Here is a 19,336-nt window from a genome sequence, read left to right as displayed (position 1 = left end):
ATGGCTCAACTAGAATTGGACACAATACTATGACACGGGTTTCTTGTTTTGTTCTAATGTTTGAGTACATTAAAGATCACTTAGAGGTGGTAAAAGTAATTAAGGCTTACATACGATATTGGAAAAATGGTCTCAGTGTTCAAGGATCTGATGTAGCTTTCTCCTTGTATATATGTCCTATGATTGAGTATTGGGAGACCATGCTTCAGGCATTAGAGAGACCAAGTGTTCTATTAAATGTTTTGGCCAAGAACTCTATGCAGACATGTGCATGATGATATAAATATTAATATTTTTGATGAATTCTTGGGATTGGAGGAATTTAAAGATCACTATTGTGGAACACAAAGTAAAAGGCCGAAGTAAGCTTTTGAGCCCATAGTTGATGTTAAATAGGGAGACTTTGTTCTTGTTTGACATTAAAACCAATATATCCTATATGGTTGGGTGTATCTTATAGTAACATAGATGTGAACAAATCATTTGAAAATTATAAGAGGATTTTAATATAATATATTGGTAACTTTCATGCAAAAAGAGAAATTGTTAGTGATGCTGAAGAAGAATTCTATGCGTTGGGAACTATTAGACACGATAGTTTTTACATAGATCACTAAGGGAAAAAATTACCACAAAAGAATAGGATTCTAGCAAATGTGTGTGCTAAGACAAAGGAGAGTTTAGCAACATCTCAGGATTATGATGAAGGCTAGTGAGTTTAGATTTTTAGAGTACTAGTTAGGATCTATGTTGGTCACTTTTTGTTTTATAAGTTGGTGTATGTTAGTCCCCTACTATTTAGAATTTGATTATTTTTTATGCTTTTCTTTCAAATTTTATGGATCTTTTTTGGGCTACATTGTAGCTTAAATGGTGTTTGTAAACACCCCATATATGTTATTATCAACCTTGAGTAACAACACTTTCTATATTATCATGTGGATCATGTTCTCATTTCTACTTTATGTAATGAGAAGGAACCTATTTCCTTTGAGAAACCACAGAATGATCATTGATGCATACTATGCAGGATAAGTATAACTCTATACTCAATAATGACACCTGGTATTTAATAGATCTACCTCATGGCAAGAAGGCCATTGGTACTCAGTGGGTTTACAAGTTGAAATGCATACCAGATGGTAGTATTGATCGCTACAAGGCTAGACTTGTTGCAAAGGGGCATGCCGAGCAAAAGGGCAATGGTTATGCGATGAGATCTTTGCACCCACATCTCGTATGACTACTATTAGGTGTCTCATTGCTTTGCAGCACATCATGGGTAGAATGTACATGAGTTGGACATTAATAGTGCATTCTTGATGAATGGTGATTTACATGAGGTGTATGTATCATATCCTCCTGGCTTTGCATGTGAAAGGAGAAGAGTCTAAAGTATGTTGGTTGAAAAAGGCTCTTTATGGCCTTAATAAGGCTCCTAGAGCATGGTATGAGAAGATTCATGAATACTTGGTAGTTGCAAATAATTTTTGCAACAGTTCAATAGAGAGTACTCTCTATGTGAAGAGGAGTAAGGACACATTTTTGGTCATCTTTCTATACGTTGATGACATGTTACTCATGAGACTCGATATAGATCAAATTTGAGCCTTTAAGGCTGATTTGTACTCATCATTTGAGATGTCAGATTTGGGGCCCTTGCATTACTATTTGGGGATTCAGTTTATGCAGCGTAATGATCGCATTGTTATGCTGCAGTCTAAATATATACATAAGCTATTGAAGAGGCTTAATCTTGAAGACTGTAAACCTGTGGGCTACACCTATGGATACAAGTACTCGACTTAGTCTTCAAGATGCAGGAGACTCTTTTGATGCTAGTTTGTATCCAATAGGATATTGGATCCCTTATTTATGTGTGCAACATGAGGCCAAATATACAGTATGCAGTCTCATAATTGAGCAGATTTATGCATAGCCCAGGTATGAAGCATTGGTAAGATGTTAAGCGATGGTGATTCTGATTGGGCTGGATGTTATGACACATGAGTGTCCACTAGTGGGTTTTGCTTTCGCCTTCGTGATTCATGTATATCATGGCTCAGCAAGAAGCAGCCTCCTAAAGTGGCAACATCCAGCTGTGAAGCAAAGTACAGGGTAACTTTTATAGCTACAGTTGAGTGTGTGTGGCTCAGACGTCTTATGGCTGATTTGGGTGTTGGTGGACAGTCGTCTAGCACTATGATTTTCACTGACACCTAGAGTGCATTAGCAATTGTGCGACAAGGAACCAGTGTTTCATGCTCACATTAAGCACATTGAGGTGCATTACCACTATGTCAGGGGGGAAAGACTCTCTACAGCAAAGATTAGCTTGGTCTATGTGCCTACATGACAACATGGCAGATTCACAAAGGCTCTTCCTCGAAAAGTTTGAAGCTTTTCATAAAGCTTTGGGCTTACTTCCTTTTCAGGATTGATCGGCCATAGCCTGTACATGTTCACATCATCACTCAAGGGGGGATTTGTAGCATTATATGGTTGTGATGTGTGTGAACACACTAGGGCACTTTTTTCCTCACTAGGAGGTTTTTTTCCCTGTGTGTATGTACACCCTCATATCTACTCATTTTGGGGTGTGTACTTATCTTTAGTATGTGGCACACATTTGTTTATTTCTAATCTAGTGAGTTTGTATGCTCTCAAGCTTCTCTATCTTGTGTGTGTGTGCATTGTTGCAACCCTAAGCCTAATTCTAACAAAACATGCATGTGTCCAATTGTAGGTTTTTGATTAAACCAAATCTCATAAGGAGTGATAGTATTCAAAGATTTAGTGGATCACATATTCAATACATATGTAACACATGGAACTGCTTCCATCCAAAACTTGTGGAAGTTGTTGACCTTTAACCATGCATCTATCATCTCCATGAGAGCCATCTTGTGGAAGTTGTTGACCTTTAACCATGCATCTATCATCTCCATGAGAGCCATCTTGTGTCTCTTAGTAACACCATTTTGCTTTGGTGTATAAGGAGTTGTATATTGATGCTTAATTTCTTTTTGTGCCAAAAAAATCTTTGATATCTTGGACATATATTCCCCCCCTTTGTTTGAACAGAGTTGAAATTATTAAGCCAATTTTATTTTCACCATAGCAACAAAGTGTTGACATGTATAGTCCTTATCATTGGACTATACATGTCACTGTGTATGAGCCACAATTTGTGATCAGATCTATCAGTTGCATTCTTTGGGAAAGGTTGGCGAGTAAGTTTGCCAAGGATGCATCCTTTCACCAAAAAAAAATATTGATAGTGAATCAAGATGAGGAAGATCATCTAACATCCCATGGTGCTGCAAAAGCATCAAACCACCAATAAAAGAGTGGCCAAACCTAGCATGCCACAACTAGGCATCTTTCCAAGAAACATGACACTTTTCATACATGTCTGATTTGTACAAACCACCTATAGTTTGTATGATCCAGTAAGCATAATTTGTTTATCATGGATAATGCATTTATCATCTGTAAATTCAACATTAAGACCCCCTTGCTAGAGTGGGTATAAAAAATAGATTTTTTGTGAATTCTTGGAACAAAAAGTATATTTTTAAGACACAGATCCTAACTAGTAGTGAGAAAAATCTCACCATTACCTTTGATAGGGTAAGAGGCATTATTGGCACACATAGTTCAATGTGGTCAGTTTGTGCATTCTCCAAATTTTTGACCAAACTTCTTTGAGAAGTTATGTGCTTAGAAGCACCCATTGTCAAGAAAATAACTATTAGCGATACTCTTGCACTCAGACATGCATCCTATTTACTCATATTAACTTTGCAACCAATCCATCATGGCACAAAGCATAGAACTATCACCATATGTGGATATGCCCACCACACACTGCAAATCAATCCCTTTTGCATTTAACACCTCATTGACAAGAAAGGCATTGCATTGGACACTAGGGGAGGAGATATGATGTGTGACTTTGGTGAAAGAATTTGTGCAAAAGGTTGTGGATTGCATCAATGATAGGTTTCTAGACATACACTGCTCCAATGCAACCAACCTTTTTAGTTGTCAAATATTATCCACAACCAGGAGAGGAGAAAACTTCTCTTACGTTGAATAGACTATTATAGAAATTTGGAGGTCATGTGGTGGATGTTCAAGGATACAAAAATGAGTTGAACACATTTGTGAACACTATGTACTTGGGACATGATGGAATGGCTTTGAAGGATGTACAACATGCATTTTCTTGTGCTTCACATTGGCATGATGGAAGGTTGTTCTAGTTCTTCCCATTTCGTCCATTCCTTGTAAAAGGGGCTTCTCTAAACAAAATATCATCAAAGATGATCGTCATCAGTGCTTGAAAGTTTCTATATTAGAAGCACTAATGACGTTAAGTGAAAGTTTCTATATTAGAAGCACTAATGACGTTAAGCAAACCTAGAAATGGCAAGCTAAGTGAACCTAGAAATGTACTCAGCTTCAATGGACGATTTTTGGGATCGTTGTTTGTAGGTTGCTGAAACTCGAGTTGTTTGAGCCTTTTTGAGAGAAGAGAAGCCAACGGAGAGGAGGTCATGGTTTCATTGTTTTTTTTCGACTAGCCTTAGGCCTTGGCCTGCAACAAGACAAAAAAATTACCCTAAAGAGGCTAGAGATTAGAAAACACCCACTACCTCCTAACGCGGACGTTTGAAAATCTTTTCATGGCAAAGACGGTTTTACTTGCATGGTAATGGTCCTTAAGAAACCATCCCAATCTAGGGGTTAATCTAACTCTATGGCATCCTTAGTTTAATGGTCAAAAGGTGAGACCCTCTAAACTTCATGTTTGGATTGAGTTCCCAAACCGTCCTATCCCTATTTTGAAATGCTTTGTTAACAAATTTCTTGGTTGAAAAACTTGACAATGTTTTAGTTATTAAGTTTGACTAGAAATTAATCTTTAGGATACATTCTCAAGTATGTGTAGACATTAATCTTTATGAGAAGTTCCATGATTATCTCTCTATCAATTATGGGTCTAATCACAAACCCCCGTCCCCCCAACCCCCTCCCCTTGTAAAGAGAAGATTATTCATAAAAATATTCCCAAATATTGTTTCTTTTGTAGCATCACAAAGGTCACTTTCTTAAGTGTAGGGACCAAGGGCTTCAATGAATTTAAACATAGGCCTTAGTATATAGGACATTTGTAAATTTTTAATCATAATTAATGACTACTAATCATATTTACAAGCTTTCAAGCTCTCATGGCCTTCTTGGCTTCCCTTCTCCTTAGGATGGTGAACTACACCCATTTCTACTCCATGCCATGAGTAGCCCCTCTCTTGCATAGAGTCTATCTATATTAAAAGCCTCTCATTGTATGGTTTACAACTCTCTCTCTCTCTCTCTCTCTCTCTCTCTCTCTCTCTCTCTACTTCAATGCATGTGTAGAAAGATACATCCAAAACATCCTCTTGGAACTTTTTATTCAATATATCTAAGTCATGTAACACATCAACAAGCATGTAGATAAAAAACAAAACATTATATATTCGCAACTTCTCATACCAAGCATGTCCCTCCTTCCAAAATCCCAAAATAGCAAGCATTGATTTTGTCAATCTAACCATGAAACGTCCTTGGGCTAACCATCTCACATAATGCACTTGCAAAAATTCTAAAAATTAAATATTCCTTTCACGAAGAAGGTTGTGAAAATCTGTCTCAAATTAGACCCATTTATCCATGAGTAAATTTTGTTAGCAAAAGCAAAACCAAAGGTTCTCTATGTGCTACACAATGGATACTAATGAGATGAGGAACTACTCATGTTAACTTTGCAACCAATCCATCATGGCCATATGTGGATCTGCCTACTAAGCACTGCAAACCAATGTGTTTTGCATTTAACACCTCACTGACAATAAAGGCATTGCGTTGGACACTAAGAGAGGAGATATGATATGTGACTTTGGCAAAATATTTTGTGCAAAGGTTATGGATTACATTACTGATAGGTTTCTAGGGATACACTTCTCCAATGTACCCAACCTTTTTAGTTGTCAATACTATCCCCACGACTAGGAGAGGAGAAAACTTCTCTTTGGTTGAATAGACTATTAGAGAAACTTGGAGGTCATGTGGTGGATGTTCAAGGATGGAAAAATAAGTTGAACACATTTGTGGACACTGTACTTGGGATGTGATGGAATGGCTTTAAAGGATGCACATCATGCATTTTCTTGTACTTCACATTGGCATGAAACATTTTCAAACTTGATGAAGTTATGGAAGGTTGTTCTAATTCTTCCCATTTTGTCAATTCCTTGTGAAAGAGGCTTCTAGTGCTTGAAAGTTTCTACCTTAGAAGCATTAATGAGAGTCTCATTGCTTGGACCATAATTGGCAAGTATTGATTGGGAGAACATCTATGGAGAGCTTATAAAGGTGAGAGAATATATGATTTGTAAAGTTTCTTGGCAAGGTTTTTTTTTTTTTTTTGTAAGAGAAGCATTTATTTGTTGTTTAAAATCATTCTTCACTTTAAAAAATTATGTCTTAGGATTTCCTTCGTCTGTCATTGTGAATTCATGAAAAAGTGTAATTAGCATCCATAAACCCAAGAGTGAAAAACAATTGGAGATTTGAATCGATAGCAAAGTGGCATATTGATGCCCAACTTTAAGGGGGGAAATCGAAAAAAAAATGAAACCTTACCTTGGGCTTCAAATTTAAGCACTAGCTAGGAGCTCAGGGAAACTATGAGAGTCTTTCATCGAGACGTTTGGGAGCTTTTATTTATTAACATTGCAAAGCTAGTGAACTCGTGTTGCTTTCAGAATGATTTCTTTTTTACCATAAAGTTAAAGGCTTTAGAAGACCCTCAAGTGGCTCAAATATGTCTGAAAATGGCAAGGTAAGTGAACCTACAAATGCACTCAGCTTCATGGACACTTGTGGGGATCATTGTAGATTGCTGATGCTCCAACTGTTTGAGCCATTTTGAGAGAAGAGAAGCCAATGGAGAGGTCGTGGTTTCATTGTTTTTTTTTACTGGCCTTAGGCCTTGGCATGCACACCTTAACCTGAGGAAGGGTACAAGACAAAGAAATCACCCTCTAGAGGCTAGAGAGTAAACCCCCACTACCTCCCAATGGCTACATTTGAAAATCTTTTCATGGCAAAGAAGGTTTTACTTGCATGGTAATGGTCCTTAAGAAACCATCCTAGTGTAGGGGATACTCTTACTCTATGGCATCCTTAGGGTTACTCTAACTCTATGGCATCCTTAGTTTAATGGTCAAAAGGTGAGACCCTCTAAACTTCATGTTTGGATTGAGTTCCCAAACCTTCCTATCTCTCTTTATCCTTGTGTTAACTCCTAGGCAAAGTCCTTGGTTGAAAAACTCGACAATGTTCTAATTCTTAAGTCTGTATAGAAATTAATCTTTAGTATGTGCAAACATTAATATTTATGAGAAGTTCCATTATCATCTCTCTAACAATTATGGGTCTAATTACAACCCCCGCCCCCCCGCCCCCCCCCCCCCCCCTTTTTGCAAAGAGAAGATTATTCATAAAAATCTTCTCAAATCTTGTTTCTTTTGTGCATCACAAAGGTCACCTTCTTAAGGGCTATCCTACGAGGATAGCAATTCAAAATGATGGGAAGGAAAAATGTTCAAACTATTCCCACTCCACAATGAAGAGGACTTAACATTATTAAGAGGCATAACACCCAAAGAACTCAAAAAGATTGCCTCTAGTATCAATGGCAAGAAACGTAAACCATCTAAACTTAGGAAAGAAATGGAAATAAATCTCATAAAAAAATAATCCCCTTCTCCTAGTTTAAAAGTGAGAGAGCTACTCCTTCCTCAGCCAAGCATTAATGATGAACCCTCTTTCCATTGACTTACAACACTGCTAGCTATTGTTTATTATTTTTGGTTGAATCAATGTAATGTAGCCCCACACTTGATATATTTTCAAAGAGCTTAAAGTAGGGGGGGAATGAATTTCATCAAAGACTTCTCACTATCATGATTTACTATATCTAGTTCTACACTAGCCATTTAGAAGGGCAAAGGGGGGAAGGGCTACTCTTAGGATTTGCCCCAACAGGAAGGACTTTATCACTCCCATGGGATTGTGTTTTTATTGCCATCCCCAATAGAGTGTTTTGCCTATTTTTCTAATAAAGTAAAATTAACCCAAAAAAAACAAGAGAAATCCCCAATAGAGAGGTCTACAGAATATTACGACCAAAACAAGAGACATCCGCAAACTTGTTTGGAAGGTTCATGGACAAAAGTTTCTTTGTAGGGACTGCACAATTTTAGTGTTGATAAAAGCATTGTTATCATGGGATGGATGGGCTGCATTTTGGTTTATTTAGAATCAATCCAACGAGTATTTGTCAACTATGCACCCTTTCGCTTTTCATGCTAAAAAATGAATAGAGCGGCTAGCCTTTTCTTCAGCTTGCAGTGCAAAATGTGGGGGCAAAAATAAAATAAAATAAAACTTACCAAAATTTACAGAACCATGTGATGTTTGGTACATCTGGAAGGCATAATTTATCAGTGTCTCATATATATCTTCAGTATGAATTCTACCATCGAAACACCACTACACTAATGCTAGAAAAACCTAGCAGTCAAATGTGTTTTCCCTCGACCAATTAAGATGGGTTAAAAGTCGGGCTTCTTTCCACTTAAAAGTGAGTGTTTTCTGTCAGCTGCCGTGGTTGCTACACTGATGAGTTTTGATACAGGCAATGAATATATATATATATATATATATATACAACAAAGAACGAAAAAGAGTTACGTGTCATATGTTTGATCATATGAAAGTTTAAGAAACAATCAACGTTCATCGTGATTTCTCAGGAGCCCTTGGACCCGACCCCCTATTACCTACATGCATTCACACCCCCACTTACACACACACTTTTTTTTTTTTGGTAAAACCAGTTGAAATTGCATAGAACTTTTTTACTACTGTTTTTAAGTTCTAGGGTTTAGACATCCTCTTTATGTCAAACCCCTTTGTACACACACACACACAAGCACACACAATAAAAAAAACCATGTTGAGACACTACAGTCTGCTCCTGATTGCTTTTGGGGTACATTATCTGAAAAAAAGCATCATTGTTGTACATTTGATTACATATTTCTCAGGTGACAACATATGAAAACTGATCTTATTTTGGTTTGAATGTGATAAGTAGTGTCCTTAAAAAGCGTTCCACCCTCATGCAACCTTCAAGCTACTCCCTTGACAAAACTGTGAACTTCATGTTCAGTGACTTTTTTGTGCTCTTTTAATCAGTGTGTCTATGCTCTCAGCCTCCTTTCAATACAATATGGCTTTCCCATTGTCATTCTCGGTCATGGTACCTTTCTACCGTCTCACTACCAAAAAGGGTTGCCATCCATAATGGCAATGCTTGATCAACACTCCATTCAGCAAGCATTTGGTGCACCCAGGTAAAGGTTTGGGAAGCTTACTGGAGCAGAGGTGCAAGTACTGAGAAGATGATAAACCTTCGAGAGATCTCTACGAGACAATTCAATGACGATAAAAATAATCCCAAGCCCCCAGAGACAAACATGACTGATGACCTAGGTAATCTGGTGCCTCTTAGCATGAGTGCAGTGGAGCTTGCCATATATCCAATTCTTCATAGCGCCCAACACTGTTGTCATCATCATCTGACTGTTTCTGAAAAAATACAATGTTTAACACACCAATCACAATCATATACAGCATCCCACTTGCAAGAAAAGCTCTTTCCATCATATGAGATTATCCTCCCATTATACAAGGTTCTCTTGTGTTAAACATCAAAAACAGCATATATTCAAACATGAGATGCCTTGTTTGCAATGTTTTTCTTCTTTTCTTTGTTTTCCTTTTTTGGAGAGTGGGGTAAGAAGGGAGACGGAAGAAGGGAGCGGGGATGAGGGGGGGTGGCGATGTGCACCGTGTTAAGGGTTTAACTTTGATCATTATAATGGCCTATTCATAATAAAAATACATTACTTTAACTACAAAATTTACCAAGGACTAACAGATATTACTGCTTCAGTTATGAACTATATGAATATTAAAGAGAGAATTTACCACAGGATCTGTCTCCAGGTTTCTTGCCTCCAAATAATCCGGAAGCATTATAGGATTCATTGAGTTAATTAAGTCTGCAATCTCCTGTTAAGGTGGTAAAAACAATCCAAGTTTGGGATATTTAGAATAATACAACAAGGAGACGTGCTGCATGGCCATGAAAATAATGCAATAAAACGCAGACCCATTGTCATGAGAAAGATAAAGCACTCAACAAAAAAAACTCCCTGAAGAAATAAAAACAAGAGAAGCCTCCTCCCCGTCCCCCTTCTCAATTTTCTTGCCAGGAGAAATTGTGCCGTTGTTGGGGAACTTAAAAATGCAAGAATATCAGAGAAACAAGCTCAATTGTTCAATTTCCAAGTGGATGCATTGATTTTTCAAAGATGGTAAGGTTATGTGACGATGATATCATCCATACATCCAGCAGACAGGAATGCCTCAGTCAGCCAAGGCTTATGAATGATTGGGATGTGTAGAGAGCTGCGTTTAGTGGACCCTGCTTGCCACCCACCTGGAGGTAAACAAAGTGTTGTTGACTATTTTACTGAGTCCTCTGCTTCATGGAAGAGCTTTCACAAAGCAAAAAAGCATAGCTCTGCTACCAACTAAAAAATCTCAAAGAAAAAGAATAACACATCAAAACGTGAACTGGAAAACCCTTGACTGGTGTATGGTCCCCATCCCCCCCGAACCCTTGTGCCTTCTGCCCACCTGTTGCAAGTTCACGTCCACTACCCTTCTTTGTTTGCCCTTTACTCCTCCCCTGTGATGTGCTGAAAGCCCTCACATGCTACCCCCTCAGCCATTCTCCATCTCAGCTGCTCCCTTCTTCCCATCTCTGGTGTGACGACAGCATGATCCCACTGCCCTGAGGGTGTCGGGTGCTGCTGCTTGCACCCCTGTGCAGCTGAGGTGAGCAGCCCCCTCCTAACGCATAGCTTGAGCAATTTTTCAGTGCCCATTCCCAGCTTGTGGGCCCCATCTGGTGGTTTTGTAGCCTTCATCCATCATTCAGTTCTTTGGCATCTTCAGCCCCTTGGCTCACAGACCCTTCCCTGCTGTTTGTCCTTCTCTCCCGCGCCTTTTCAGTTTTTTCTCTTCTTTTCCTTCATAATACAAAGATGACAAGGCCATGGCTGACATCATCATCACATGGCCTTATCATCTTTGGAAAATCAATGCATCCACTTGGAAATCCAACAAGAGAGCTTGCTGGATCTCAAGGTGGATGCACTGATTTTCCAAAGATGATAAAGTAATGTATCAGCCTTGCATCCGGCAGACAGAAATACCTTAGTCAGCTGAGGTTTATGAATCTTTATCGGAATGACTGGACAGCTGCATTTAGTGGAACCTACTTGACACCCACATGGAGGTAAACAAAGTGTAGTTGACTTTTTCATTTGGGTCCTCTGTTTCATGGAATAGCTTTCACAAATTAAAAGCTCACTAAGGTATTCTTGCAAAGGTCCCACGCTTACACTCCACACATCAGAGAGAGATCCACGAAGGATAATAACAGTTCTCGAAGGGTAGCTCTGCTACCAACTAAAAAATCTCACTGGAGAATCTTAAAGAAGACGACTAACACACGAAATTGCCACCTGGAAAACCCTCGACTGCTGCACGGTCCCCATCCTCCAAAAACCCATGTGCCTGCTGCCCACCCGCTGTAAGTTCACATCCACTACACTTCTTTGTTTGCTGCCTTGCTTCCCCTTTAGTCCTCAAATGGTACCCCCCAGCCATTCTCCATCTCAGTTGTTCCCTTATTGTCATCCCCGGTGTGATGCAGCATGATCCCGCTGCCTTAAAGCTGTTGTGTGCTGCTTCTTGTACCCCCCTGCAGTTGAGGTGAGCAGCCCCCTCCTAATGCATAGCTTGAGCACTTCTTCAGTGCCCATTATAAGTTTTTGAGCCCCACCTGGTAGTTTTGTAGCCTTCACCATCCATTCAGCTCTTTAGCATCTTCAGTCCCTTGGCTCACAAACCCATCCCTGCTGTTTGTCCTCTCCAGCCCCCTTCCATTTTTTCCCTTCTTTTCCTTTACTATGTTATGCCCTTTCCCAAGGCTCTTCGCCACTTCCTTTTCAGGTTTTTAAGACAGCCCCTCAAGGTTGCATTCTGTACGTGTACGAGACAGTTCATGAAGGCTTCCATATGGGTAGGAAAACAGCACAAAAGTTCAAAATATTAAAAAAATAAATGGCTGCCTTAACCCGTACGCTTGGTTCTTGGTCCCTGCAACTGACCCAAACGCATGCTCCAGCCTGCTCGAAGCTGCTCTATGTGCTATGCAGCTGCTCGCCACCTCTCCAAGGCATGTCCCCTCTGTCTGCGTCGCTTTCTCTCAGACGGTGGTGCCCATCTTGCTATATGCAGATGACATAGTCCTGATTTCCGATTCTGCAGAGAGGTTACAAAGACATCTAGGCGCATTGCAGTTTTCTTGTGCCAAGAGAGATCTCACGGTCAACCTCACGAGAGGATACGCACCCCTAGCATTCCTAGATAGACTGTTTACAGGCCCACTACCACGAGTGTTGCACCAAGTGTTGGTTGTTCAACACTTTGGTACACCCTGCAGGGATACACACTGCCCCTTTTGAGGACCAAATCTCAGAGTGGATATTTCACAGAGTACAGAGAGACTGCAGGTGACATGAGATCCGGAGTAAGCCGTCGGCACCGCATAAGATCATCTTACCTGAGTTCGGAACATCCCACTCTTGTCATAGATGCACGCTTTCAGACCATCACTTACATACAGCATGTATATACGCTGGCTGCCAGATCCTCTCCCATGCTTGGCTCTCCATTCCCCCATGCAGCTTACCCGAGAGGGGTAGAGGTGGTCTTGGTATTCACACGTGGTTAGCTGGCTTGACAGACATTACCTTCAGATGGAAAGCCTCCCCCTTCGTGTACAGCCTTGATTCACCATTTCCTGATCTCTACTGGCAGGCAGATCAACTGCCTTTTCTGCCTTGATCTGTCACGGCTTTACACGAGCCGCACATGGGGGTACAAAACTCCATTTCTACACAGAATTTTTTTACATGTTTCAAAGAACAGATTTATTGTGAGCTCTGGTAATCTTAAGAGGCACAAGCCACATGCCATACCGATTCCCATTGGTTAGCTGCGGGTATCATCCCATTGTCTACGGATGGAGTCTGGTAGAGCAGACCACACCCCTCATGAGGCGGGGATATGTAGGGTATGCACGACAGATACCCATCTTACTATGATATTGGGGGGGGGGGGGGGGGGGGGGGGGGGAGGGATTTGCCATGGTGACACCATGCTCAAACAGCACCTAGGGTGTCAAAGCCAGCAAGATGCCTCTCAAAACTGTTGAGAGCTTTGATAGCCCAAGCTCATCTACATCTTCATCTATGGCAATACATCATGAGCTTGAGAGGGGCTGTTGAGATTCAAGCTCGATGTCAGCTTGTGCCAGTTGCACTATGTGCTGGCATGTTAGGTAGTAACATGTGTGAGACATAAATGACCGCGTCCAGCTGGTCATAGTGTGTGGACATTAGCTAGGGTTAGCTGTGTGTGGACACAACACAAGTAGTGTGCTGTAGATTATGGATTATGGCTTTATGCATTGTGTGAGATGGGATGTGCTTCCCTCTTTGGTTAGGGTTTCCTTAACACATTAGGGTTTGCTTCTGTAGGTGTGTCTCCTCTCCCTCTACCTGTTTTTCATCATGGTATCAGAGCCTGGTGCTCTCTATTAGGATTTATAAGTGAGTGAGAGAAGAGGAAGAAGAAGCTGTGGAGCTTGCCATTGGAGCTGTGAAGCTTGGAGCACACCGATTTTCACCAAATCTGAGAGCTTGGCCTACCGGGTAAGGAATACTAAACATCCTTGAGCGGATTGCAGGTGCAAACAACATCAGATTTGAGTTGCCCAAAGTAAAGAAAAATTATGTTTTGCAAGCTCTCCATTGAAGCTTGAGTGTAGTGAACGTATGAGGCAAATGGATGCAAATCTGACAAAGAATCATGTATCTGGCAAATGGAAATGTATTGGCAACTCATGTGCAAGCCCTACAATGAATTTGAAGCAAGTTTGATGCATTTGAGTGATTGAAAATTCACTGTTTTAAAGCCCTCACAAAAACAGAGAAAAGAGACCCATTGTTGATGAAATTGGAGCCGGTCTTTTGCAAAAATCATTACATTGGTAGCTTGGGTGCATGCCTAGGAGTGTTGGGAACCTACACATGCAATCAATAGCCACAACAAACCACCCAGATCCCTCCTACAGCAGGCGGCGCAACATGAAGGCCAGAAACAGAGCAGAAAATACATTACATTGCAAAGTGGAGGCCAAATTCAGACTTGGTGCTTGATTAACTTCAAAGTTTGCTTAGCAATTTTGTAGTACACACATATGAGAAGGTTGCTATGTGATTGGTTGGAGCAATTATGCATTTTAGAGCTGATTATGAGCTGATTAAACAGGCTGTATACAGTGATTAAAGAAACAGAGGATCATTAATTGGCTAATTACTCTCAACTTTTACAATTGGTCTAATTCCTTTTACATGGAGTTAGTAGACATCATTGCTAAGCTAATGAATGCCTAGTCTTCCAATTTGGACAAGAATTGAAGAAATTAGAGCACTTTTTCTACTGGTTTTACTGGTTTTTCTCAAAACAAAGAAGGGGATTTCATATTTTTGGTATGTACGCACCTTGGTTGGTGTTAATATGCAACATTGAGCTTGTTTAAGTGTCAATGCAAGTTATCCACACTTGATTGAATCACTACATTGCAATTTGAAGCCTTGGAAAGCACGCCAAAACAGGATACTTTGGACTACGTATACCAGTTCAATTTGAATGCAATTAGAGTGATTTTCTACATCAACAGTGAAGTTCATTGAGTACTTTGGAGTGTCTGGAACACTTATTAGTATGTGGTTGAGCTGAGGAACGCTCATTTACAGAATTGGACGAGTGCGGAAGGTGCATTTGCATTGAGCAAATATGTAAGACAACCCAGTACAGATTGTGGATGAGAAGTTGGATAGAAAGAACTTCCAAGCATGGAAGTACAGGATTAAAAGCTTTCTGAAAGGAAAAGGTTTTTGGAATCTTGTTACAGGTGCGGAGCTAGAGCCGGAACTACCCCGACAACCTACACAACAACAAGTTGTAGCTCATAAGCAACGGTCAAAGAGAGCATACAAAGTTTTGCATTACTTGTCTATATGTATCTCGGATGCTATACTCATACATATACATGATGTTGAGAATCCCAAGGATGCATGGGATACGTCTCAGTTGAGACAACAAATTCATAATGTGAAGCGGAAAGGAAGGAGTATTCATGATTTTGTACAAGAGATAAAGAAGTATGCAGATGCATTGGCAACTATCAATGCCCCCATGCCTGATGATGATTTGGTAGACATTACCTTGCGTGGTCTTAGCAAGGAGTACAAGTCTTTTGATACATCTATCTCTGTTCGGAGTACAAGTTTACTACATTTTGATGAGTTGGTTTCACTCTTGCTTGTTGAGGAAATCAAACTTAGTGACTCTTTTCATGCTGTATCCTACTAGCCATGATGATAATGACAAGAATCAGGCTTTCTATTCACAAAGGGGATTTAGAGGCCAGGGGAGATTTGCATCACGAGGTCGTGGTAATGGTCGTGGATGGCCGGATAGGTCACCACAACAGAATTTTCAACCTGCATATGGTGCTAGAGGTGGTCGTGGATATACACCTCAGAGAGGCAAAGGTAATTCTCGTGGAAGAGGACGTTGGCAAGGCCAACAAGCATCTATGCAAAATGTGGAATGCCATTGCTGTGGAAAGCTTGGTCATATGGTACGTGATTGTTACCGCAAACAAAATGATTTGAGAGGGGGTAGAGCACAACATGGTGGACATTATGCACAACATGGTGAAAATTATGCAAATGGTGAAAATTTTGCATCAAGCAGTAATGATGGCAGTGCAAATCACTTGTTTGTCATGAAACATGTCGTGGGATCTATGATGACAAATGGTGACAATGATGACACTTGGTATATGGACTCTGGAGCATCAAACCATATGACTTATCATGGCGAATGGTTTGAACATATGAAGCCAATGGATGTGAAAGGCTATGTGGAAACAGGTGATGATTTCCAACATGCTATCACTTATGTTGGAAGTGTACCATTGGTGATGCACAATGGTGAAACAAAGTCTATGGCAGATGTCTTGTATGTGCCTTCTATTACAAAAAGTTAGTTGGTCAAATGGTTAAGCAAGGTTTACAGGTTCATTTTAATGAGCATGGTTGCTTCGTTGAGGATTTCAAAAATGGATGTAAGAGTCATTGCCAAAGGCAAGAAAGAAGACAAGTTATTTAAGTTGGATGCTGGGATTCCTGAGTTGAAATCAGCCATGTTCTCTAAAAGCCGAAATGTGGTACAAGACATTGACATGTGGCATAAAAGGATTGGACATGTGAACATACAAAGGTTAAAGAACATGCAGGCAAGAGGCATTGTTAGTGGGCTGCCTAGATTCAAGTATGATGGGAATATGCATGTCTGTGATGCTTGCTAGTTTGGAAAGCAAGCAAGGTTGCCATTTCCTAAAGAAGGCAACATGAGTAACATGCCACTTTAGATAGTTCATAGTGATGTATGGAGTCCTGCTTGCTCAAAACCCATCCATTAAAGGGGCAGCTTGTATTATGTGACATTCATTGATGACTTCAGTAGAATGACTTGGATTTACTTTCTCAGAGAGAAAAGTGAAGTGATGGGAAAGTTTATAGACTTCAAAGCTTTTGCAAAGAAGAAATATGGCTCTTGGATAAAATGTTTGAGGACAGATGGAGATGGTGAATACACCTCACATGCTTTTGAGAATTTCTTGAGAAAGCATGGCATAAGAAGGCAGCTAACTTGTAGGTACACACCTCAGCAAAATGGTGTTGCTGAGAGGAAAAATAGTCATTTGTGATGTGGCTAGGACAATGCTCAATGAAAAGAGCATGCCAGACTATTATTGGACGGAAGCATGTGCCATAGCGGTGTATGTACTTAATAAGACACCCACAACAGCCATACAAGGAAGTATGCCAAAGATGCATCTTACAGGTTTTAGGCCAGACATTGGACACCTCAAAGTGTTTGGTAGCATAGCTTATGTGCATGTGCCGGATGAGAGAAGAAGGCAGAAAAGTGCATTTTTGTTGGGTATGCACAGGATCGCAAGAAATATAAATGTTAAAATCCACAAACTAGGCAAGTGGTTATCTCACGAGATGTGGTGTTTGATGAACTTGCTAGTTGCTACAAGGCAAAGGATGAGGGTCATTGATTCTGTTGATGCTGATGTGCATATGAACTTGCCACAAGCAAGTTCTATTTCTATGTCTGGGCCAGCAGAGTTTGAGAGTAGCACTATACGTCCATGGTCAAGACGCTTGAGACATGAGAGTGTGAGCACTGGGAGTAGTGCTGTGGATAAAGGGAAAAAGAAGGTTGAAGGAATTGGCATTACAGGTTATGAGTCGTCAAGTTCAGAAAGTTTGGATGAGAAACTTGGCATACCAGAAGCTTCCGCTCCCCCCCCCCTTGCTCGCGCTGTAGCCTGTACGCTCACCCCTTCCTCGCCTCCTATCTGCCCTCGCTTCTCCCCCGCCTCTGCGCTTTAGCGCCCCCCTGCATTTGCTCTCTGCCACCTGTGCCCCCCGCCAGTACTCATCTCCCCCCCCCCCCCCCGGGCCTGTGTTCTTTCGCGCCCCCCCCCCCCACCTTTGCTCGTTCGCGCCAACCCCCCCCTCCACTGCTCTCTTTATTCACGCCAGCAGCCCCCCCCCTACTCCGTCTCTCTTTCGCCTCCCCCTGCCCTTGCCGCCTGTATCTGTAAGCCCCTCCCCTCTTTTTCTTTTCGCCCCCCTTTGTTCTCCCTCTCCTCCGCCGTTCCTCACTCCGCCGTTTGTGCAGCTCGGTTCCTGCACGGTTTTTCGTTTCCGCTTCACCTTCGACAAAGCTTCAGACACTGATGGAGGCTCCTCCTGCCTCACCTCAGAGGGACTCTTCCGCAGCCCCCTCGCCCGCCCCTGAGGATACCCCCATCAGGCTTTCTCTTTCGCCGAAAGAGGAAGCGAGCCTCGCCGCAGAGGTGGAACGCCTCTAGGCACATTCCACCATCTGCCGTATAGTCGGCACTCGCCCCAGCAGAGGGGAGATCCAGGATCTTCTCCAGGCCCGCCTTCTCGCAGATGTGGACAAGATCCTGGACGTTCAGCTACTGGGCCGCGGACACTACCAGATCGAGTTCGAGACAGCCCAGAGCGCGGCCCAGGTCCTAGCCATGAGTCCCCTGGACATCAAGGGCACTCGGGCCTTCTTCAGACCTTGGCAGCATGGCTTTGACCCAACAGTGGCCGAGCAGGGAGAGCGCCTTTTTCATGTCACAGTTTGCTTCCCTGGACTCCGCCGCAAGTACCTTCCGCTCCTTTCTAGGATAGGGGCATTGGTGGGCTCGGTGCTTGAGACTGGCCCCACAGCAGCTTCAGTGGTGGCTAGAGCAGCTGGCCTGCCTTCAGTCAGGGTTTTGGTTCCTGACATCTCCTCCCTTCCGAAGGTCATTCAGCTACCTAGGATAGGGGGGGATGGATTGATTAGAGAGTGGAGTTCTCGGGGCTCCCGAACCAGTGCTTTATATGCAGGCAGGTCGGTCACCTGGCCAAGGCCTGCCCTCGCAGGAGACCCCGACCTTCACCACGGCAACAGCATGCCCGCGATGGCCCGCCCACAGATGCGGCTCGGCAGGCAGCCTCCGGGACACCTGCTCAGCCCACGGAGACCTCAGATTGGTAGCTTGGACAAGGGCGTCGTAGAGGGAGACAGCCAGAGCAGCAGGCCCAGAGGCCGATGCAGCAGCAGTCACAGTCTCAGTATCACTAGGTTCCAGTGAGGAACAGTTTTGCTCCCCTCCATGAGGAGACCCCAGCGCAGCCTGAGGATCTGGAGATGCCAGCACCCCCTCCTTCGCCCCCACCCCCACCCTCCCGCCTCGCTTCCGCCTTCGCCTCCTCCCGTTCCCACTCCGGTTTTGTCAGCGGCTCCTTCCCCACCCCCTTCTCCCCCCCCCCTCCCCCTCCGCTCGCCTCAGCTCCCCGGGAGGCCCTGGCAGTACCCTGGCGCTCACCTGCTGTCCGGGGGGCATTGAGCACCGACCTTGCTC

The 19,336-nt window shown here is 42.2% G+C and overlaps 1 protein-coding gene across 1 annotated transcript in view; it reads right to left on the bottom strand.

Annotated features, from left to right (window-relative positions):
- Nucleotides 1-9,070: 9,070 nt before the first annotated feature.
- FTSH12 (FTSH protease 12) overlaps nt 9,071-19,336 on the bottom strand; it is a 208,898-nt gene continuing 198,632 nt past the window's right edge. The window contains exons 18-19 of the mRNA XM_086801201.1: nt 10,108-10,191; nt 9,071-9,705 (exon numbers count right to left, since the gene is read on the bottom strand). Coding sequence (XP_086657327.1) covers nt 9,625-9,705; nt 10,108-10,191 — 165 coding nt within the window. The 3' untranslated portion in view covers nt 9,071-9,624. The remainder of the gene's footprint in view (nt 9,706-10,107; nt 10,192-19,336) is intronic.

Source organism: Cibotium barometz, chromosome 8 (assembly GCF_041138505.1).
Source record: "Cibotium barometz isolate CiBa-2024 chromosome 8, ASM4113850v1, whole genome shotgun sequence".
NCBI classification, from domain to species: Eukaryota; Viridiplantae; Streptophyta; class Polypodiopsida; order Cyatheales; family Cibotiaceae; genus Cibotium; species Cibotium barometz.
Note: the sequence above shows the minus strand (reverse complement) of the source record. Positions and strands in the feature narration are given on the sequence as shown.